This window comes from Eubalaena glacialis, chromosome 18, assembly GCF_028564815.1.
Source record: "Eubalaena glacialis isolate mEubGla1 chromosome 18, mEubGla1.1.hap2.+ XY, whole genome shotgun sequence".
Classification (NCBI taxonomy): domain Eukaryota; kingdom Metazoa; phylum Chordata; class Mammalia; order Artiodactyla; family Balaenidae; genus Eubalaena; species Eubalaena glacialis.
The window spans coordinates 54,170,001-54,193,896 of record NC_083733.1 but is presented as its reverse complement, the minus strand read 5'-3'; the positions used below and the strand labels follow the sequence as shown (position 1 = coordinate 54,193,896).

General features: G+C 36.6%; 1 protein-coding gene across 1 annotated transcript in view; it reads right to left on the bottom strand.

The window, feature by feature from the left end:
• The window catches only part of LOC133077663 (uncharacterized), a 76,405-nt gene that overhangs the window by 39,838 nt on the left and 12,671 nt on the right, over positions 1 to 23,896 (bottom strand). Inside the window, exons 4-6 of the mRNA XM_061172448.1 lie at positions 23,763 to 23,855; positions 13,180 to 14,525; positions 10,527 to 10,662 (exon numbers count right to left, since the gene is read on the bottom strand). Coding sequence (XP_061028431.1) covers positions 10,527 to 10,662; positions 13,180 to 14,525; positions 23,763 to 23,855 — 1,575 coding nt within the window. The remainder of the gene's footprint in view (positions 1 to 10,526; positions 10,663 to 13,179; positions 14,526 to 23,762; positions 23,856 to 23,896) is intronic.

The window sequence follows — 23,896 nt, the reverse complement described above, 5'->3', positions numbered from 1 at the left end:
AGTACCAGAAAATAAAGGAAGTGCTTCAAAAAACAAAATGATGGAGTATGTCAAAGGGACACAGGAGCCAACTGAAAGAGCTCACAATAGCCAAAGCTGGAACAATTTGAGAAAAACAAACAAAAACAAAAAGAAAAATATATAGTATTGAATTATAACCCAAAGTATAAAATAAATATCAATGAGTCCATCCTGACATAAATAAATGGTTGAATAAATAAATGGGGGACATTGACCAAATCTCCCATATAGAAGAATTCTAAATAATTTGTGTGGATTATCCCTCCTCAAGTAGTTGAAGCATTACTCCCCACCCTTTAAGTGTGGGCTGTGCATAGTGACTTCCTTCCAAAGAGCATAGTCTGGGAAGAGGGATAAAGTAACTGTACAGTGGAGAAATCTGGCAAACACTATCTTGGCTAGGAATTCAAGGCTAATATCATCAGTGATAAATTATGTTGATAGCATATACCTCTAATATGATGTTGTAAGAATGGCAGTTAGTGTGGTCTTCCTCCCCCAAATTCAAACCCCCAGTCTAACTAGGAAAAAAACATTAGACAATCACAACTTCAGGGACATTTTATAAAACAACTGACCAGTACTCCTCAAAACTGTCAAGGACATCAAAAGCAAGGAAACTCTGAGAAACTGTCACAGTCTTGAGGAGCATAAGGACACAGAGGACTAAATGTAATGTGGTATCCTGGATAGGATTCTGGAACAGAAAGACATTAGGTAAAAACTAAGGAAATTTGACTGGAGTATGGGCTTCAGTTAATAAGAATATACAAATGTACTATAGTAGTATAAGACGTTAAAAAAGGGGGAAACTGGGTGTTCATTATTCGGGAACTCTGAACTACTTTTGCAACTTTTCTGTAAATCTAAAACCATTCTAAAAGAAAAAGCTTATTTAAAATAAAGTAGGGACTTCCCTGGTGGTCCAGTGGTTAAGAATCCGTGTTGCAATGCAGGGGATGCTGGTTCGATCCCTGCTTGGGGAACTAAGATCCCACATGCTGCAGGGCAACTAAGCTCGCACGCCGCAACTACTGAGCACGTGAGCCACAACTAGAGAGCCCACGCACCGCAGGTACTGAGCCCACACGCTCTGGAGCCTGCGCACAGCAACGAAAGATTCCCGAGTGCCGCAACTAAGACCTGATGCAGCCCATAAATAAATAAATAAACAAATAAATAAATAAATAATTTTAAAAATAAAATAAAGTATGAGACTATAGAACAAGACAATGGGTGCAGGAAACTTGCATTAGATGTTTTAAATTAAGGAGTAACAGTGAAAAGTGAGATTTATATTACTATACTAGAGTGTTTTAAGGATCCCAATGGCAAAAAAGTGGCTGAACCTCAAGAATTTGGAACAGAACTTTAAAAACTCAATTAGGCCTCTGCCTTGCCCCCCCCCCACCGCCCTCCACCTCACTCCTTACCTTCTGAAATACCAGAAAGGAAAGAGTATGCATAAAACCAGATTAGGCTTTTCTAAAACCAATCTGCTTTCTTGAGATTAAACACATGAAGTAAATAACTCAACAGCTTGGCTGAATAGTAGAATTGGAGATATGTGGAAGAGTAACTATAAGAATAGAAAAATCATGCTTAGAGTTTCTCCCAAAATTCTGTACAAAAGGATAAAAGTGGAAAACATGAGAGAAAATGACATGTGAAAGGCAGTGCCAGAAATTCTAATGTCTGTCTAATAGGAATTCTACAAGGAGAAACCAATAATAAGGAAGAAAAGGGAATTTTAAGAAAAAAAGAAAAAAGACGGAGAAAATTTTTTGGAGGTGAAAAAAGACAAATTTTCAAGTAAAAATTATAAAAGCTAAAATTTAAAGTGCTCTTTCTTTTACCAGGCCTAGTTTTAAGAATGTTACATGCATTAATTATTTTTCATAACAATCCCATCATGTGGGTACTATTTCGATCCTCATGTGACAGACACAGAAACAGAGAGGTGAAGCAACCTGTTCAACATCACAGAGCAATTAATGGAGGAGGCAGAATGCAAACCTGCTTTCTTTGTTAATGAAACTTTTTATTTTGACATAATATCAAATGTACAGAAAAGTTGCAAGAATAGCACAAAGAATTCCTGTATACCCTTCACACAGATTCTGTAAATGCTAACATTTACTGCATTTATTTTACGATCCTATTTTTTTCTGAACACTTGGAATTTCATTCAGAAAAGTCAGTTGCCCACGTAAGGCTCCTTTACCCCTAAATGTTTCAGTGTATACATCCTAAAAGCAAAGACATTCTCTCCCATAATCTCCATAATTACAATGATCAAAATTATGAAATTTACATGGATATAATACTTTTATTTTAATATTCACCTTATTCAAATTCACAATTGTTCCAATAAAGCCTTTACAGAAAAAAAAATTTCTGTTCCAGGATCATATATTACTCTTGTCATGTCTCTTTAGTCTCCTTTAACCTGAAACAATTCCTCAAGCTTTGTCCTTCTTGACCTTGACATTTCTGAAGAGCAAAGGCCAGTTATTTTGTAGAGCATTGCTCAATTTGCATTTTTCTGTGATTTCCTTATGATTAAATTCTGGTTATGCCTTTTGGCAGGAATATCACAGGAGTCGCTCTGTTCTGGAGGTACAGGATGTCATTTTGTGCCACACTGGTTATGTTAACTTTGATAACTGGTCAAGATGCTGTCTGCCAGGTTTCTTCACTGTAATGTTACTACTTTTCCCTTTGTAATTAATATTTGTGGAGAGAGACTTTACGATGGTATCAAATTCTGTTTCTCATCAAATTTTCACCCATTAGTTTTGGCATACATTGATGATTCTTACCAGAATCAATGATTACTGTGATGGTTGATTGATGGTGATTTTCTAATTTCACCATTCCTTCTACATTAGTAAGTTGGCATTCTACTATAAAGCATGTTTCATGGATGCTTCTTTTAGTCACTGTGTTAGTCAATGGTTTTACTCAATCTGCTACTATGACCTGTTTTGATGCTCAGATTGTCCAGATTTGGCCAGTGAGAACTCCTTGAGATACTGTGACTTTTTAACATATTTCAACCATTTTTTGAGCACTTCCCTACTTTCTACCCCCTCAGAATGTTCCAATCCCATCGTGTGTTTTCTCTGCTCAGTGTCTTATGCTATTTCTCCAAGGAGTCCTTGTTCCTGGGATCTGGGTGCTGGATATTCTCATTGCTACGGCGGTGTAATTGCTTCTATGTCCTCTCTGCTAGGGGGGCATACATACACACACCTTTATATGAATCTCTAAATTTATTTTTTTTTTAAAGCACGACTTTGTAGTGATACCTCCAATTGCAATCCAACACCACAGGGTTCATCCTAGCCTCCTGCTCTCCCTATCGCAACGCCCTTCTCCAGCAACAACAAACTTGGCTCCCATTATATTTACTTACTCCCAAGTACAGCTACTTTTTTGCTTGATTCTAGAATACATGAAATAGTTCCAGAATTACTAATCTATATCACTGTGTAAATCAATCCTACTAATGAGAGTTAATTACTTGTTTACGGGTTTTTTTTTTTTTCTTCTTCTGCTTATAGCCTGAGGGAATATGGTCAAATTGTCTTCAAAAGTTGCTTGCCTAAGTCTTTTTTCCCCCTTTAGTGTGAAGGAAACTTTTTTTTTTTTGCTTATATTCCAATTTAGGTTCTCTCCTGTTATTCACTTTTTAAAAAAATTGAACTATAGTTGATTTACAATATTGTGTTAGTTTCAAGTGTACAGCAAAGGGATTCAGTTATACATATATATTCTTTTTCAGATTATTTTTCGTTAGAGGTTATTATAAGATATTGAGCATAGGGACTTCCCTGGTGGTGCAGTGCTTAAGAATCCGCCTGCCAATGCAGGGGGCACGGGTTCGATCCCTGGTCTGGGAAGATCCCACATGCCGTGGAGCAACTAAGCCCGCGAGCCACAACTACTGAGCCTGCGTACCACAACTACTGAAGCCCACGTGCCTAGAGCCTGTACTCCGCAACAAGAGAAGCCACCGCAATGAGAAGCTCGCACACCGAAATGAAGAGTAGCCCCCGCTCGCCGCAACTAGAGAAAGCCTGCGTGCAGCAATGAAGACCCAATGCAGTCAAAAATAAATAAATAAAATAAATTTATTTTAAAGAAAGATATTGAGTATAGTTCCCTGTGCTATACAGTAAATCCTTGTTGTTTATGTGTTTTATATATAGTTGTATGTTAATCCATACTCTTAATTTATCCCTCCCCACTTTCCCCTTTGGTTGTTATTGACTTTTTAAAATTATTTATTTATTTATTTATTTATTGGCTGTGTCAGGTCTTAGTTGCAGCACGCTGGATCTTTTGCTTCAGCGCATGGGCTGTTTGTTGCGGTGCACGGGCTTCTCTCTAGTTGTAGCATGCGGGCTCAGCTGCCCCGCAGCATGTAAGATCTTACTTCCCCAACCAGGGATCGAACCAGCGTCCTCTGCATTGCGAGACGGATTCTTAACCACTGGACCAGGGAAGTCCCTGTTATTGACTTTTAAAATTTGTGAACCATTAATATGGTCCCCAAAGTAAAAAAATACAAAAAATAAAAAGAATGTGTCATGTCCCTGTCCCTTTATGTACTAAAATCCCCTATGTATTTGGGTTTATTTATGGAATTCTGTTCTATTCCACAGGTCTGTTCATGCATGAGTACCACATCGTTTCGATTATAGGGACTTTTTAGTATTTTCAATTATCTGATTCGACTAGTACCACTTTGCAGCTTTTCTTTTTCAGTGTTAGCCTGGCTATACTTACATAAAACCTGTATTGCTACCACTATAGATACTGTATACACTTCAGATGAAAAGATTAACTGAATTATCCCCCTCCAGTAATTCTCCTTCCCAGTATCTTTCTCTTCATGACCCTTATCAATATGTGAAGTTTTCTTAGTTAGGTACTCACTGGTTTTCAGCTTTCCAGATTTTCCTGGAGATTGGGGATCTTGTCTTTAATATCCACTAACATATTGAAATAGCCAGAGCACATCATGGCACCCTCCAGGTATGCATTATGCACAAGCACTTGCAAGCATTTTTTTTATTAGCTATTCTGGTGGGTGCACAGCCATATCACATTGTAGTTTTAATTTTTCCGTTTTCTTGATAATTAACGAACATGAGCACGGTCTGATATCTTTATTGGCCATTTGGATATCCATTTTTTGGAAGTGCTTATTTTTTTTTTGGCCGTGCTGCACGGCCTGCAATGGAAGCACGGAGTCTTAACCACTGGACTGCTAGGGAAGTACCCCCATTTCTTATTTGGTTGTCTGTCACTTATTGATTTGTAGTGGTTCTTTATATATTCTTGGTCAAATTTATGTATTGTGGATATAGTCTCCCAGTCTGTGGCTTCCCTTTTCACTTTAATGGTGTCTTTTGATGAAAATAGATTTTTTAATTTAATATAGTAAAATTTACTTTTTTTTCTCCATATGGTTAGTGCTTTTTGTGTTCTGTTTAAGAAATCTTTGCTACCCCAAGGCTAGAAAGATATTCTATGTTTTCTTCTAAAGCCTTTGTCGTATCGTCTACAATTACATCATTAACACATCTGGAATTGGTTTGTGTGAAGTGTAAGATAAGAGCCAAGGTTAATTTTTTATCGATATGGATATGCAATTGATCCAGTGCTACTTATTGAAAAGAACATCACTTCCTCTGCAATCACACTGCGAGGAACCTTTGTCATAAATCAGATGACCACATGTATGTAGGTCTGTTTCAGGGCTCTTTATTTTGTTCTATTGGTCTACTTGTTCATTTTGCATCAGTATCATGTTGTCTTAATGACCAAAGTACACCTTATCACATTAACAAATTCAAGAAGGAAAATATATCAGTGTGCCAAAAAGGCATCTGACAATATTCAGCAGGCATTTTTAATTGAAAAAAAAAAAGCTAAATAGGGACTGAAGGAAACAAGTGAACCACACAAGGTCTGTTTACCTCAAACATAGAGCAAACATCACACTAAGTGATTTCCATTAAGTTGGGAAAAACAACTAGATGCCCACTATCACCACTAATACTAAATCTTGTTCTGGAAATTATTTCTGTTAGAGTAAGAATAATAAAATAATCACTATAAATATTCAGGAAAAATCATATCTATTTGTAGTTGACATAACTGATTGCCTAAAAAATTAAGAGTCTAGTAAAAAATGAATTTGAAAGGTTATTGGGTAATAATGAAAGCGATGATTGTATCCATATTTAAAATTTTAATATGACAATATCACAATAAAAACAGAAATAAGCCACAGTCTGGGAGAAGGTGAGTCCATCATAATACTAGGTAAAGGATTACTATCTAGAATGTTATTTTTAAGAATCCCACTATTTTTATATGAAGATTTTTTAAAAAAGGAACATGGGCAATACATATGAATTGGCAAGCTATAGTATTTAGCAATAAACGTATGTGAAAAGATGCTCAACTCATTATTTACCAGGAAAATATTAAAGCACATACCAGAAGTGGGGATATAAGGAAATAATATTTCACTGGTTGAAGGGGTTGTTAATTGGTACCATAAGGATGTTCTCCTCTTCTACGGCAATATCTAGTGAGGTTGAACATGAACAGAACCTCTGACTTACCAATCTCACCTTTTGATAAATACCTCAGAGAAACCCTTGTTATGTATAGCAAGAAACTCAGATATTCAACAAGATATTTTTCAGTGAGAAATTATATATAACCTAAATATTGACCAATAAAAGGCCTCAATAATATGGTGTATTTATATAAAGAAAAGGACTAGGGGTTTTTTATTCTACTGAAAAGCACCATGTTAAATCCAAAAAAGAGCAAGCAGCTGGTTGGACAGCATGCTGAGTTGCTTGCCTTGCTAGATAACCATACACCTGCCACAATGCTGACATTTCCATCCTTGAAGCCTCTCCTTTTGGTTAGGGCAACATCTGCCAAAGTGGAATTACACCTACAATAGGTATTGGGAATGGGAGCTCTATACATTGAGTTAGATAAAATGAAACATTTTTGATAGTCTTTTGTTAGGCACTTAATGTGATTTTTTTCTCCCAAGAAATATAGAATATAGAGCTTACATGCTTGTTTGACCACAAAATCATTTTCTTCAAGAACCAATAAGTACTGGTGTTTTGTGGAACATACTTTAAGAAATTTTGAGTTAATGTACTGTCCCCAAAAGACTTCAGTTAACAAGAAAATGTTACCAGGGAGAAGAATCACATAATAGCACTTAAAATGCTTATTGTGTATGTTACATTTTTGTGTAAACACTGTGTTATGTCCACAAAGTAAAAGCAATTTGAAATCATGAGTGGAAGAGATTTATTATTCTAGATGGTGACTGATTATTCAATGACATCTGCCCAATCTGCCCACTCTGAGCAAAATGGACTTAGAGGTACAAGTCAGTGTATGACACTGACATTCATTTGGTTGAAAATAAAGTGCTGTGGCAATACTTGTTTTTCTTTTGTAGAAGATAATAACTTTTAAGTATTGAATGCCTATTTTTCAAATAATTTTTCATTCCTTTTATAAAATTGATGAAGCTAAAATAAACGAGAAAAAGAAGAGAAACAATCGAAAGAAATTATTGGGGCAGGATCACGTCATTTTTCCCAACACTGTTACACTGCTCAAGTTAGAAAACCTAAATGCCTAACTAAATCACAAAAGGTCAGGCCCTGGGTATTCCTGGTAAATCATTTTATGTTTTATAACTGTTTTTTTAGACCACTGAGTTCAATTTACTGAACTTTATTTGGAATGTCTGCATGTATCTTAAATGATACTGGTCTAGATTTTGCTTTTAGGGATTACCCTCATCTAAAATTTTATTATTGGGATATCTGCCTTATAGAATGATCCTGCAAAATTTTGTTAGAGGTTATCTATTCTTTAAAACTTTATTGCCTGAAAAACTATCGATTCTAGTTTTTAAAAAAACAAGAACTCCATTTAAATTTCCTTTGTTTACAGATCTCATACATTATAAAACTATAAATTATAAAATCTATAAATTATAAATTGTTTAAAATATAAAATAAAATATAAAATCTATAGATTGTTCAGGCTTTCTATAGTCTCTTGAGTCAACTTTGATCATTTAGGTTTCTCTAGATAGTTCACTCTCTATATTTTTATACATACTGAAATATATGTATATAGTAACATATAAATTTTAAAACTTTTAAATCTCTTTGATATATGTACCTATTTCACCATTCCCATACATAAAGCTGTAATTGAATCATCTTTTGTCCCTCAATAATAACTGCTGATTCTATATTAATGGTCTTTTCAAAGAGAATATTCTTGGATAAAATCTACTACTTTATTAACTATTCTTTTACTTTTCAAAAGAATTTTTACTTATTTATTTATTTATTTTTGGCTGCATTGGGTCTTCGTTGCTGCGTGTGGGCTTTCTCTAGTTGCAGTGAGCGGGGGCCACTCTTCGTTGCAGTGCACGGGCTTCTCATTGCAGTGGCTTCTCTTGTTGCGGAGCACAGGCTCTAGGTACGCAGGCTTCAGTAGTTGCGGCACACGGGCTCAGTAGTTGTGGCTCGCGGGCTCTAGAGTGCAGGCTCAGTAGTTGTGGCTAAGTAGTTGGGCTTAGTTGCTCCGCAGCATGTGGGATCTTCCCAGACCAGGGCTCGAAGCCATGTCCCCTGCACTGGCAGGTGGATTCTTAACCACTGCACCACCAGGGAAGTCCCTCTTCTACTTTTTTTAAGTTGTACTTTTACTTTTATTGTATGAATTACTTCCTATTTACCTTAATTAAAAAAAAAAAATGGGGCTTCCCTGGTGGCGCAGAGGTTAAGAATCCACCTGCCAATGCAGGGAACAGGGGTTTGAGCCCTGGTCCGGGAAGATCCCACATGCCAGGGAGCAACGAAGCCTGTGCGCCACAACTACTGAGCCTGCGCTCTAGAGCCAGCGAGCCACAACTACTGAAACCCACGTGCCTAGAGCCCATGCTCCACAACAAGAGAAGCCACCGCAATGAGAGACCCGCGCACCACAACGAAGAGTGGGCCCCGCTCGCCGCAACTAGAAAAAGCCCGCGCACAGCAACAAGACCCAACCCAGCCAAAAATAAATTAAATAAATAAATAAATAAATGTTTTCTGGGAATTTCCTGGCAGTCCAGTGGTTAGGACTCCCTGCTTTCACTGCTGAGAGCCCATGTAAAAAACGTTTTCTGGCTTATGTTAATGCTTTTTTTCCCCAACACTTTTGTCAACTGCCTGCTATGTGACAGGCACGGTATGTGTGGTAACAGAGTCGTGAACTAACTGCTCAATCCAGGTTTTCTAAATGCATTAAGGTTGTTAATTTCCTACAAAGTAGAGCTTTGGTGGCCTCCCACAAATTTTTTTAAAAATTTTATTTATTTAATTAATTTATTTTTGGCTGCGTTGGGTCTTTGTTGCTGTGCGCGGGCTTTCTCTAGTTGCGGTGAGCGGGGGCTTCTCATTGCGGTGGCTTCTCTTGTTGCAGAGCACGGGCTCTAGGCGCCCGGGCTTCAGGAGTTGTGGCTCACGGGCTCTGGAGCGCAGGCTCAGTAGTTGTGGCGCATGGGATTAGTTGCTCCGTGGCATGTGGGATCTTCCTGGACCATGGCTCAAACCCGAGTCCCCTGCATTGGCAGGTGGATTCTTAACCACTGCGCCACCAGGGAAGCCCTTCCCACAAATTTTTATCTGTAGGGATCAAATTATCATTTATCACTAAGTAGTCTAAAATTTCAGATTTTCTACTTAAACAAAAACTTTATTATGGAAGTTTTCAAATATATGCAAAGGTAGCAAGAATAGCACAGTGAACCCTATGTACCCATTACCCGGCTTCAACGATTTACAGCATTTTTCCGATCTTGTTTCATCTATCCTTCCCATTTTTTCTTTAGTATTATAAAGCAAATCATACATATAATTTCATCCTTGAATACTTCAGTATGGCTCTCTAATGCATAAGGATTTATACACACATACACACACCCACTCCCATGCCATCATCATGCCTAACAAATGAATAATAATTATTTAATATAATTTAATACCCACTCTAGGTTTACTTTTTCACAATAATGTAAAAAGTTGTCTTCTTTTAATCTGTCCAAATCAGGATTGTATTGCCTGTATTTTCTTATTTTCTGTATTCTTGATGCTCTGGCATTTGGGGACTTGATCTTGGAGAGACTACCACTTCTAGGGCTCGCAATTCCTTGACAAACAACCCTCCTGCAAGCATGCCGTTGATATACAAACCAACCAATCCAAAGTCCACACCCCTTTATCAAACATCTCCTTTATCAAACTCTCACACACCAAGCCAATATTCCTCCTGCCCTAAATCACCCCAGGGCCAGGTACTGGACAACTGAGGACCACCACTGAAGCTCAGAGCCCACAAAATTATTCAATCTACCCAGTCTTAAACTTGCTCAGTGTACCTACCTGGCATCACGTCACCCATTCCTTCCTGGGAAAACTCCAGTAAAGGTTCTGAGTCATGATCTGCCCTCTTCCGCCTTCTGCCTCCTAACAGGACTAGGTGCTCCTTCCATGTTCTCCTATGTGTACTCAGTTCCTCCTGTTTGCAGAAATCTCCGCGTATAAGCTTCTTCCTTCATGATAATCATTTCCATGTCTTCGTGACTTACCATACCTGATTAAAGCAAATCCTGGGTACATTTTAACACAAGCATCTCAATACATTCCATACACTGTATTTAATTAATATGTCTCAAGTCTCTTTTAATTTGTAAAATTCTGTTTTTATTCTCTTAACATATATTGGTTAAGAAACTAGGGCTTTTATTTTGTGGAATTTCCCACATTCTGGATTTGGCTGTTCGCTTCTTTGTGTCATGAATTTGTTCATTTATTTCCCAAGTTTCCTGTAAACTGGTAGGTTTAGAGACTAAATTACACTTCTGAATCAATATTTTGGACAAGAATACTCCACAGGTAGTATACATCCATTGCATTACATCAAGAAGCACATAGCCTTGCTGATTTAATTTAGAGATGTTACTATAGGTTAGCGGGTTGTCATTCTGCTCTGTCCTTTAAAATCTTAGAATAATCTCTCACCTAATGGTTTTCACATCCACTGATACCATAAAGACCCATTATTTCATAAATAAAAAGTGTGACTTTTTGGATTCTATCATTCCTTTGACCTTTATTAGCTAGAATTCTCTAATAATAAAGAACTTTCCTTCACCAACTTTTGGTTGTCTTGAAATATAGTTCATAAAGGAAAGGCAGGATAAATGCTCCATTTTCCCCCTTTATTTATTAATAAATGCCCTAATGTGCTCTGTAGCTGACCAATGCATTTTGTTAGAAAAAAAAGAAGCTATCACAGGCTACAGTAATCATGACAAAAGGACATAGGATCCAAATTGAGGGGATTCCCACTGGCCAAATATAGGACAATTTGAGCATTTTTTTAAAAGGCTACAATGGATTTTTAAAAATTGATGCTGGACTTATAGGTGATTTTTAATTTCCAAATTGTTTCTTTTTATCTTATTCTTTGTTAATTTTATTTATTTAATTGAAGTATAGTTGCTTTACAATATTGTTAGTTTTAGGTGTACAGCACAGTGATTTGGTTACATATACACACATATATGTATATATATACATACAGTGTGTATATATATATTCATACAGTAAATATATATATATATATACATATATTCTTTTAAAAAATTATTTTCCATTATAGGTTATTACAAGATATTGAATATAGTTCCCAATGCTATACAGTAAATCCTTATTGTTTATCTATGTTATATATGGTAGTATGTTATCTGTTAATACCATACTCCTAATTTAATTTATCCCCCCACTTCCCCTTTGATAACCATGTTTGTTTTCTATGTCTGTGAGTCTGTTTCTGTTTTGTAAATAAGTTCATTTATACTATTTTTAGTTTCCACATACAAGTGATACAATATTTGTCTTACTCTGTCTGACTTACTTCACTTAGTATGACAATCTCTAGGTCCATCCATCCTCTGTTAATTTTAAATCAAATTTATACTGAGGCCAGAGAGTATAGATTGTAGAATATCTTCTTTTTTATGAAAAAATTGAAAAAGGATTTCTCTCTTTCACTATTTTAACAAGAATAAGTTATCTGACATTCAATAATGGATGAGTGTTGGTGGAAGCCATTTCTATATTCACTGTGCCCATAGTCTTTCATATGGATTTTCAAGAGAGTAATATTAATGATGATAATAATAAAACAATATTTAGTAGCTTAAAACAACAACCATTTAATTATATCTCATGATTTTGTGGGTCAGGAATTTGGGCAGGGGCTCAGTTGGTGGATTTTTCTGTTCTACATGGCATCAACTGAGGTTATTCACTGGCATTCAGCTGATGGCTGGTTTGGAGGATCCAAAACTATTTCACTCAAATGTCTGATGTTTTCATGGGCAATCTGGAAGACTGGGCACAGCAGAGTGCCTCTCCTTCTCTATGTAGTCTCAGGGCCTTTCCATGTGGTCTCTTCAGCAGAGTAGCCAGACTTTTTAACATAACAGTTCAGGTCTGAACTTGAGAGAGTATTCCAAGAGATGAGGCAAAATCTACCAGTAAAGTCTGGATCCAGTACTAGTACTAGTCCAGCTAGTACTGGGTCCAGTACTAGCACAGCAGTACTTCTGCTATTCTACTGGTCAAAGTAGTCACAGTCTGCCCAGATTCAAAGGGAAAGGATGTGGATTCCACGTCTTAATGGGTGGAGTACCAAAGAATCGGCAGTAATCTTTATTCTGCCACAGTATTATAATTTTATAAATGAAGAAATTATAGCATCTAGCAGTTAAACATCTTGTTCAATATAACACAGGTAGGAAAGTGATGGGCTAGAAATGATAAGTGTCTTTCCCACATTTGTTATATTAATAGGATTAGTTTCTAGAATGAATGTGAAGATTCTCAGGTCTGAGTGATGGTGGAATATATTAAATTAACACATTCTTTTACTGATTTAAACCCCGTTATGCCAAGTCAGGTGCATGGAGGAAGCAAAAGGAACTAATTACTACATTCATAGACTAAAAAGGCTTTCTTATATTTTTACATTATGAATTTTCAGATGATGGGTAAGGTGTGAATGTTGTCTAAAGGCCTTCTTACATTCCTTACATTCATAGGGCTTCTCACCAGAATGAATTCTCAGATGCTGAATAAGAGATGAATTAAGCCTAAAGGCCTTCCTACATTCCTTACATTCAAAGGGTTTTTCACCAGTATGAATGCTCTGATGTAGAGTAAGTTTTTGGCGCAATCTAAAGGCCTTCCCGCATTCCTTACACTTATACGGCTTCTCACCAATGTGAATACTCTGATGTTGTGTAAGTTGTGAGAGTAGTCTAAAGGCCTTCCCGCATTCCTTACAGTCATAGGGTTTAACACCAATATGAATACTCTGGTGTGAAATAAGTTGTGAGTAACGACTAAAGGCCTTCCAGCATTCCTTACATTCATAAGGTTTCTCACCAGTATGAATTCTGTGATGTAGAATAAGATGATAACCACGACTAAAAGTCTTTCCACATTCCTTACATTCATAGGGTTTCTCACCAGTATGAATTCTCTGGTGGAGTGTCAGTTGCTGTCGTACTCTAAAGGCCTTCCCACATTCTTTACATTCATAGGGTTTCTCACCAGTATGAAGTTTGTGATGTACTCTAAGGCCAGAGCCACACAAAAAGGCCTTCCCACATTCTTTACATTCATAGAGTTTGTCAGCAATATTAAGCTTCTGATGTCGAGTAAGGTGTGCATACTGTCTAAAGGCTTTCCCACATTCTGTACATACATAGGGTTTCTCACCAGTATGAATCCTCTGATGGAGAGTAAGTTGTCCACGAACTCTGAAGGCTTTCCCACATTCTTTACATTCATAGGGTTTCTCACCAATATGAATTTTTTGATGTACTCTAAGGTCTGGGCCACATATGAAAGATTCTCCACATTCCTTACATTCATAGAGTTTTTCACCAGAATGAAGTCTCTGATGTCGAGTAAGATGTGCAGTCTGTCTAAAGGCCATCCCACACTCCTTACATTCATAAGGTTTCTCACCAGTATGAATTCTGTGATGAAAAGTAAGTTGTTGGCGTACTCTAAAGGCCTTCCCACATTCCTTACATTCATAGGGTTTCTCGACAAAATGAATTCTCTGATGTGAAGAAAAAGATGAGTGTTTTTGGTAAGAGGACACTTTTTGAGATGTAATTTTCACTTGATTGAAATATTCCTCTTGTCCTTCAAATTTTCTTTTGGACTCCCAATCATTTTTTAAAATGAGTCTCTTAAGGCCATGGTTTTTAATTCTCTCCATTATTTTCCACTGGGATAAGTTTATTTCATGAATGTCATTTTCTGAAGATAACTTCTTGGTCTCATAGTTGGTCTCCAAATCTGAAAGAAAACAAGAGAGCAAACATGCAGTTTTCTTTTTCTAAAAGAAGTAAAATTTCTACAGTAGAAATAAAAGACAACCAAAGTACTACCCAATGAAATTCTAAATATAGTTACATAGCTAAAAAAAAAAAAGCAAAAGGCAACACCAGGAAAAAGAGAGTTCATGCAGGAAAATGAGATTAGTGCCTAAGTAAATATTTTAAGTCAGTGGTTCTCAAACTGAAATGTGAATCAGAATCACAAGGGAGCTTGTTACAAATACTATGATTTAGACACCACCTAAACCACTTGGATCAGATTCTACAGTCCTGGGCAGTCCTATATTTAATATTCTCCATTCAATGATTTTGATGGACATGAAAGGTTGAGAATTCATACTTAAATTCTTTCAACAATTTCTCTTTATTCTTAGAATAAAATCAAACTTGCTAAAAGGTCTCTGCTTACCTGTAACGCATCATCTCAAACCACTGTTCTCTTTACTGCTACCTGGAGAGGCCTCTTTTCAGATCTTAGAACATGTTCCCACTTACTTCCATTGGACTTTTCAGTCTGCTCTATTTCCCCACAAATCTTCTGTTTGGGCTCTTTGCATGGCTGGCTCCTTCTCACTCTGAGGTCTTAGATTAAGTTACTTACTCTAAGGCTGAATCTACTGACAGTACTTAAAGCTATGTGCTTATTATACAGTTGACCCTTGAACAACATGGGTTTGAACTGTGCAGATCCACTATACATGGACTTTTTTCAATAAATATACAAACATATATGTGTAGAACATCGTGTGCAAGACTTGTATTGAAGTGGATAATCTATCCTTACATAGGCATAAGGTGAGTGATATTCAATATAAAATTAATAATGTGTTAGCTTTCTTACTGTTTTACAACTTTGCTTTTAAAGAATTACATTACAGTGTGCTTCTCTCTCTTGTGATTGCATAAACTGCATATCAGCCTATCATCACAGTAAGTGGTTTTTAAAAAAATGTAACGATGTTTCCAATACTGTTTTATAAATGTGACTGTAATATTGTATGCCAGAAAAGTTTTATGCTGATTCATTCATTACTGTATAGGCTCGGCTACCGTGAAGCATTCATATCAATTACACTAGGTTACCGTAAAGCAATCATGTTGCTGCTTCTTCATTACCAATGCATGAGTCATTATATCTGTAAATAAATATAAATTTTTTTCACATTATCTTTTCACTTCTGATGTCCAGTGTTAGTAATACATATAATACATTCTGTGTTTATCATATAAGACAATATTGATGTAGATACTGACAGAAAATTTACCTTATAAACAGACAACATAAACTTATGGTATCAATAAATACAGTACAGTACTGTAAATGTATTTTCTCTTCCTTGTGATTTTCTTAATAACATTTTCTTTTCTCTAGCTAACTTTATTATAAGAATACAGTATATAATATATATACCATATGTGTTAATCGACTATTTATGTTATTGGTAAGGCTTCCGGTCAACAATAGGCTAATAAGTAGCTAAGTTTTGGGGGAGTCAAAAGTTATATGTGGGGACTTCCCTGGTGGTCCAGTGGTAAAGAATCTGCCTTCCAACGCAGGGGACACAGGTTCGATCCCTGGTCAGGGAACTAAGATCCCACACGCCACGTGGCAACTAAGCCCATGTGCCACAACTACTGAGCTCATGCGCCTCAAAAAGAGAGCCTGCATGCCACAAACTACAGAGCCCACGTGCTCTGGAGCCCGCACGCCACAACTAGAAAGAGAAAACCCCCATGCCACAGCTAGAGAGAAGCCCGTGTGCCACAAAGAAGACCCAACGGAGCCAAAAAAATAGAAAGAAAATAAATAAATAAAATAAATAAATATTTTTTAAAAAGTTATATGTGGATTTTTGCGTACGCTGGGGGGTCAACACCCTAAACCCTGTGTTGTTCAAGGGTTAACTGTATATCTGCATTGTTGTTATACATATTCATATACAACATAGATCTATGTTGAAATTATCTATTTATTAATTTTTCCAATTGTTATTCTGCTTATTTTCTTACCCCTAAACCTCATTAAGGGCAGAAACAATCCCTGCTTTACTCTCCATTAAATAATAAATCCAGAGCACAAAATAGAGTTCACTCATTTAATTCCTATATTTATGTACTTATTCTGAATATATTTCTCTGCCTCTAACCTCTCACATCTTACTACAATGATTAAATATTTTCTTTATTCATTCAAGCTAGCCCAGCTGACTATATAAATGAAAAATGGTGGTTGTATTTTCCTGTACATCCTTCCATTGCTTATACCCTTATTTATGCAGTATTCTCTACATTGCCATTCCCTCCTTCACATAGCTATGGGTTGCTCTTTCTTTGTCTCCAAATCACAACAAAGACACTGAGAAACTCTATGTACTTAAGCTCCCTTTAAGCTTATTCTATTACTCAACCATTTTGCAAATGCTCAGTGGATTTTGTTCCTTCATCCCCTTATTCTGGTCTCCTCCCTTCCATCCCCTCAGAGGCAAGACCATTCCTTATTTCCTAGAAATGTGACTTTCAGACAGGAAAACATGTTTATACCTTACTGAAGTTTATGAAATCCTTAGCAAAAAAAAAAGACGTAATTTGTAAGTAACTCACTAATAGGGTCAAAGGGTTTTGTAGTAACTTGAGTGTGAAGAACTTGCTAACAAAGGTCATGATAGATGTAAACCAGAGGATGGTAAGCCAGGAGGAGAAATAGCCAGAGGGGAATTTAAGTGCTGAATGAGCTGTGTATGAGAGAGAAAAATGATGATGCTTTCAAGTATTATAATATAGTCTGTATAAGAAAACTGAAATCATATAGTTTCTACTAAAACTGGGAATTAATAATAACAACAAAAAAGTAAATCCACTTGGAATTTTAGAAGTCTATCTTAAATAACTCTTAGATCAATAGAGAAATAAGATCCCAAATGGTATTTGTTTAAAGAAAACAATAGTAACAATAAAAAAAAAAACCTACATTAAATTACCTGTAAAACTGTAACCACAGTGCTTAGAAGAAAATTCAAAAACTTAAATACATGGGACTTCCCTGGTGGTGCAGTGGTTAAGAATCCACCTGCCAATGCAGGGGACATGGGATCGATCCCTGGTCCGGGAAGATCCCACATGCCACAGAGCAACTAAGCCCATGAGCCACAACTACTGAGCCTGCACTCTGGAGCCTGAGAGCCACAACTACTGAAGCCCGCACGCCTAGAGCCCATGCTCTGCAACAAGAGAAGCCACTGCAATGAGAAGCCTGTGCACCGCAACGAAGAGTAGCCCCCGCTCACCGCAACTAGAGAAAGCCTGCACACAGCAATGAAGACCCAAAGCAGCCAAAAATAAATAAATAAATAAATAAATTTATTTTTAAAAAAATCTTAATACATACAGCAAAAAAATGAAAGAAAAAATTAACTAAAAATCCCACTCAAAAATATTAGAAAAGCAAACTGAAGCAAAGCAGAAAAAAGAAATTAACTATATAAAAGCAGAATTAGAATAGTTAGAAAACAGAAAAAAAGAACTAACACACAAAGTAAAACCAGATTCTTTTTTTATAAATGAATCAGCAAAACAGATAACCATTAGTTAATATAATAAAAACAGCAAGAACGCACAGACATAGAAATTAAAAAATGGCAAAGTGAAAATAATGATTAAATACAGAACATAGTTGGAAGAAAGATTACTTTGCCAATAAGTTTTAAAACACAGCTAAAATGAATAATTTTCTAAGAAAATATAGTTTACCAAAACTGACCACAAAAGAGATACAATGTTTCAACAGATTAATTTCCATAAAGCAAACAGAGATTGTAGTCAGACTTACCATCTCCTTCTTCAAGGAAAAAGCTTTAAAAAGGTTACTAAAGCTTTAAAGAACAGGCCATACAAATTCTGTTTAGACTGAGAACTAAGAAGAAGGAGGACTTCCAAACTATTTTCATGATATAATATTATCATACTAAATCCTGTTCATAAAAAGAAAACTACACACCAGTTTTCTGAAAACTGATGTAAAAATTCTAAGCATCTAATAAAACAGTGTGTCAAAAGACCCAGAGTCGTTTATTCAAAGAATGTTAAAGAGGTCCAGTATGGGGAAATCTATTAAGATAATTCAACACATTTAATACAGCTGAGGAAAGGGAAAAATAAAAATCACATGATCGGGGACTTCCCTGGTGGTCCAGTGGCTAAGACTCTGCGCTTCCTATGCAGGGGGCCCGGGTTCTATCCCTGGTCAAGGAACTAGATGCCACATGCCACAACTAAAGATCCTGCACGTGTCAACGAAGATCCCGCATGCCGCAACTAAGACCCGGCACAGCCAAATAAATATATTTTTTAAAATATTTATTTATTTGGCTGTGCCGGGTCTTAGTTGTGGCTCACTGGCTCCTTACTTGAGGCATGTGAACTCTTAGTTGTGGCATGCATGCGGAATCTAGTTCCCTAACCAGGAATCAAACCTGGGCCCCCTGCATTGGGAGCGTGGAGTCTTAACCACTGCACCACCAGGGAAGTCCCAATATTTTTTTTTTAATTCACATGATCAACTCCATAGACGCTAAAAAGGCAACTAAAAAAGGGAAACATTCCTGATTTTTAAAAAAAGCACAATAAAGGAGGAATAATTACCTCCCTAAAATGATAAAATATATATTACCTTAACAAAAAGACAGCTTTGGAGTTATTAGTCAAGACACTTAAATATCAGAAAAAAATGAGTGGTAGTCTTAAGAATTTAAAAGAAGAGATAAAACTGTATTTTCAGATGATAATTCATAATTGGAAAACTTAAGAGGTTTAAATAATATAAATGATAACAGAATTTAATAAGGTAGGAGGATATAAAAAAAACTAATAGCCTTTATACATATATTTAATAATAAAATATGATGGAGGAAAAAAAAGATTCCAGTCACAACAGTTTCAATAGTAAACTTAAAATATATATATAACCTTTATGAAGAAAACACTGAAACACTCATGAAGCATCCGGCATTAGATTTTCTAAAGATATCACACACGAAATCACAAGAGGGAGATTACTCTGCACAAGGGGACAGCGGTCTATCAAGGGTGTTCATGCTGAGAAGCTGAGCAGGTATGGAGACAATAGCAAACAACAGGGTAAATTCTGTATTCAAAGTAGCCAGGTATATCGAATCCTGCAGATTATCACCCCTGGGCCAGATAGCAACTTCTGTTGTCTGCCTGCAGAATAGGCAACAGATATGCGGGCTAGGGCATGAGAGACAGGCCAGTGGCTGGTCACGTCCAGGGGATATGGTCACCTCCACAGGCCCAGTTGACAAAGCACTCCTATCTCACAAGAGTTAACTCTGTTTGTTCCAAACAAGTTTAGGCCAGTTTCACATTTTCCTGAAAGTACCCAATTTAATTAAACAATATGTAAACTTATAAGTAACTATGAGAAGAGGTTGGTTCTATGAAAATGAAATTGAACACTTTGGAAAAACTGGTCATAAATACATTGTTAAAAATCATGGCTAACAGGGACATCTCTGGTGGTCCAGTGGTTAAGACTCTGTGCTCACAATGCAGGGGGTACAGATTTAAGCTCTGGTTGGGGAACTAAGATCCTGCATGCCACATAGCACAGCCAGAAAAAAAAAAAAACAAGAACAAAATATGGCTAACAAAAACTAAGTGTGGGAGGGACAACAGTAAAAGATGGGGAAAACATAATAATCAAGAAGTGTTCTGTACTTGTTGCAAATTTGGTTCTTGTTCTACTTAAAAAATTTTTAACTAGAAATAGTAATAGACTATAAATTGTATGTGTGGTTTGGATGAAAAATTAAATAAGAGACACAATGGAAAGAAAGCCTTAGACACATGTCAAAAGTATTGACAAAGAGCTACATTTTAATGTTGAGAGTAAAAATATTACTTTTATGGTATGTACATAAAATATCTAACCCATTTTTATGAATAAACAAACCAAATACCAGTCCCAATTCTGTTGGACCAAAGGATTTCTATTCTATTACACAATGCTGATGAGAATATAGAAAAATATAAGCCCTTTCTTTGATCAGTTAAAAATATATAAATATAAAAAATCACAAATGTGATTCCCCCGTTTCAGAGAACCAGCTTTAATTAAATGGAAAATGTCACATAAATTACCTGAACTTACTACTTCGTCTGTTTAGGCATTTTATTATTAACCACCTTGCTTTGTTGATACAAAAAAAATTGGATATAGAAGATTTGGTTCCAAGGTAATCCTATTTGCATTTCAACACTGTGGACAGAGTACAAAGATCTGAAAATAATAAAACCTAACATCCAAGGAACTGTACTTCTGAAGTTATCAATTTTAGTCACATCCTGCATAAGGCCATAGTGAATGCTACCATTGAATAATCCTCATTCTATTCATGATCATCTTTCTGATTTCACTGAGGAAATAACAATAGAAGAATATGCTGTCCTCTCGCCACTACCCAGACCAACTTACTTGCATTCATAACTACATTGTTTTCCCTTTAATTCTCTCTTGTTCCCTGGATCCTAACCCCTTCCTCCACCCCCACCTCAAAGACACTGTTTCCAAATTTATGCCCTCTCTACTGCATCAATTTCCCCCACCTACAGAATCAGTCCCATGGGCACACAAACATGGTCTATTATTGCATACCATAAACTACACTGCTTATAACCCAAATCCCCAGTGTAACTACCAACTCTATCTCCCAGCTTCCCTTCATACATACTTCTTCCAGAGTTGTCTTACACCCATCTCATGACTGCCTTACCTACTCTTATTAAGTCACTCCAATCAGGTTTTCACCCTGACTCCACTAAAATCACTCTTGACAAGGTCACCAGCATTCTCCATCTTGCCAGAATCTGGGGTCAATTCTCAGTCCTCATTCTCTACTCCGTCCATTTTGAAACATTTTCTTTTGTTTTTATCAGTGGCTGCTCCTTCTGCATGTCCTTTGCGGCCCCCTCTTTCTAACGTCTGAATAGGGGAGTACCCCATGAATCAGTCTTTAGGCCTCTTCTCTTTATCTGCTTTCTTCTACCTGCATGTGTTCCTTAGATGAACACATTCAGACCCATAGATTTCAATTTTAACCATAAAGTGAAGACACCCAGATGGACATCAGGCTGTAACCTCTCCCTGAGCTCCATGTGTATATACATATTCAGCTGCCTACTCAACATCTAAAACTGGAAAAATAAAAGACAATTCAAACTTAAAATATCCAAAACAGAAACTCTCAACGTCTACCTGCTATCCTGCTCTTCCTATCTTCCCTACCTCAGTAAATTGTGCTTCCATTCACCTAGCTGTTCAAGCTAACACCCTTATCTCCTCTTTTGATATGTCTTTCTTACTTACTGCATTTATAAGTCCATCAGCATGTTCTTTTGGCACTACCTTCATACATAACCTGAGTCTAACAGCTTCTTACTACCTCCTACTGCTGCCATCTTTATCCAAACCACCATTACTTCCAGTCTGAACTGAAACTGCTTCCACACTGGTCCTTCCTACTTTTGCACTTGACCAGAGGGATCATTTTAAAACAGAAAGCAGACTATAGCTTCCAATTTCTCTTAATGATTATATTATATGGCCCTTGACTAACTCTGATCTCATCTCTTATTACTTTCCCTTCCTCTCCCCCATGTTCTAGCCATAATGGCTTTCAAACATGCAAAGCTAACTTCTTCCTTAGGCCTTTTCTATCTGCTCAGAATGCTCTTCCTCTAGAGTCAAATGGCTTGAGCCCTTACTTCACATCTCTCCTCAAATACCATCTCCTCAAAAAAACCTTCCTTCATTTGTCCACTTTTCTATATGCATTTATACTTCAATAAAACTTACTAAAAGGAAGAAAGAAACAAAGAAAGAAAAGGAAAGGAAAAAAATAATGACCTTGTTTAAGATGTCTAACTTTGAATCAACAGTTGTTATTTTGGCTAAATATTTCCTGACTAAACTGATATTATCTTATTCACTTGGAACCACTGTATTTCATTATTTTTGTAGTATTAACAGTTGTAAATATCATTTAATCAGATGATAGAAAATAAGTTAGGATTGGGAAAAACAGCGTATTTTTCTTTCCTTTGGTAGAAAGTGAATCAGAAGATATAACCTTATAAACAGTATGGGCACTGAAATGGCCCTGGTGTTACAAAAGAACTTTTAGCCTAAAATGAGCCTCCTCTGTCAGACCTGAATATAACACAGAGCAAAATATAAAGTGACAACATATATCTCTATATCAAGAATTTTAAGGATCTTCTTTTAACAAAAGGTCCAAAGAGAGATGAAAATAGCACAGAGGTAGAAGCTAAACCAAGGGATCATTTTCCCTATAGTCTATTACATTCACGTTTCTTCCTGACATGAAGGTAGATATACACATACATGGAAAAAGGTAAATAAAAATGATATTCTGTAAACTAAGGATCTATCTTCTAGAGTAATTCACATGAAACTTCAGTTGCTGATAAAACGTATGATATTATTACCACATCAAGCACACTCATCTCCATAGTCTTCTATTTCCCATTTTAAATTTTATGAGAAAAGTTAGGGAAGAAAGGCTTTCCTGACCATAACTAAAACAGCCTTCCCATCCCATACCATTCTCTATTCCCATACTGTGCTTACCTTTATTCATAGTACTCCCTTATTACCTAACATATTTTCTATTTACTTACAGTTACTATGTTTCTGTAAATCAGGGTAAATCCTCATAGGGACAGGGATTCTAGTGGTTTTATTTACCACTGTATTGATGGTGTCCAGCATAGTGCCTGGCTCAGAGCCCAGTTGGTTGATCGATCTATCTGTCTGTCTGCCTATCTATCTATACATGCAAAAGAAGAAATCAAAATATAGATAGAATAATATTGGGAACAGAGAGCACCTTTCCATACCTCATGCCCCCTTCAAAGGGGAGGAAAATTAGAGAGAACAACAACAATAAAAAAAGGAGAGTGGTAAATAGGATACAGTAGTACTATTAGTAACCCCAGCTAAGTCCTTAATTTGCTCCCAGGGTCTCAGACCTTTTCTCCTTAGGCCATGGTCTTTCAAAGTGGGCTTTCTAAACAACATCAGAAGGGTGTGCCTCTTCCCTAACTAGCAGGGCAGTTTTCTCTGGTGATGGTTTCCCCTATCCTATTAGCCCTCACTTACCTGGATATCGTCTTCTTCCTTTCCTCACTACTTTCCAGGGCTCTTTTCCTTGCTCCAATAAGGAAATCACATCTGGTTTAGAAACGAAGCATCCTGGACAGAAGAAAAGAAATGTAAGGTAACATGGAAATAAA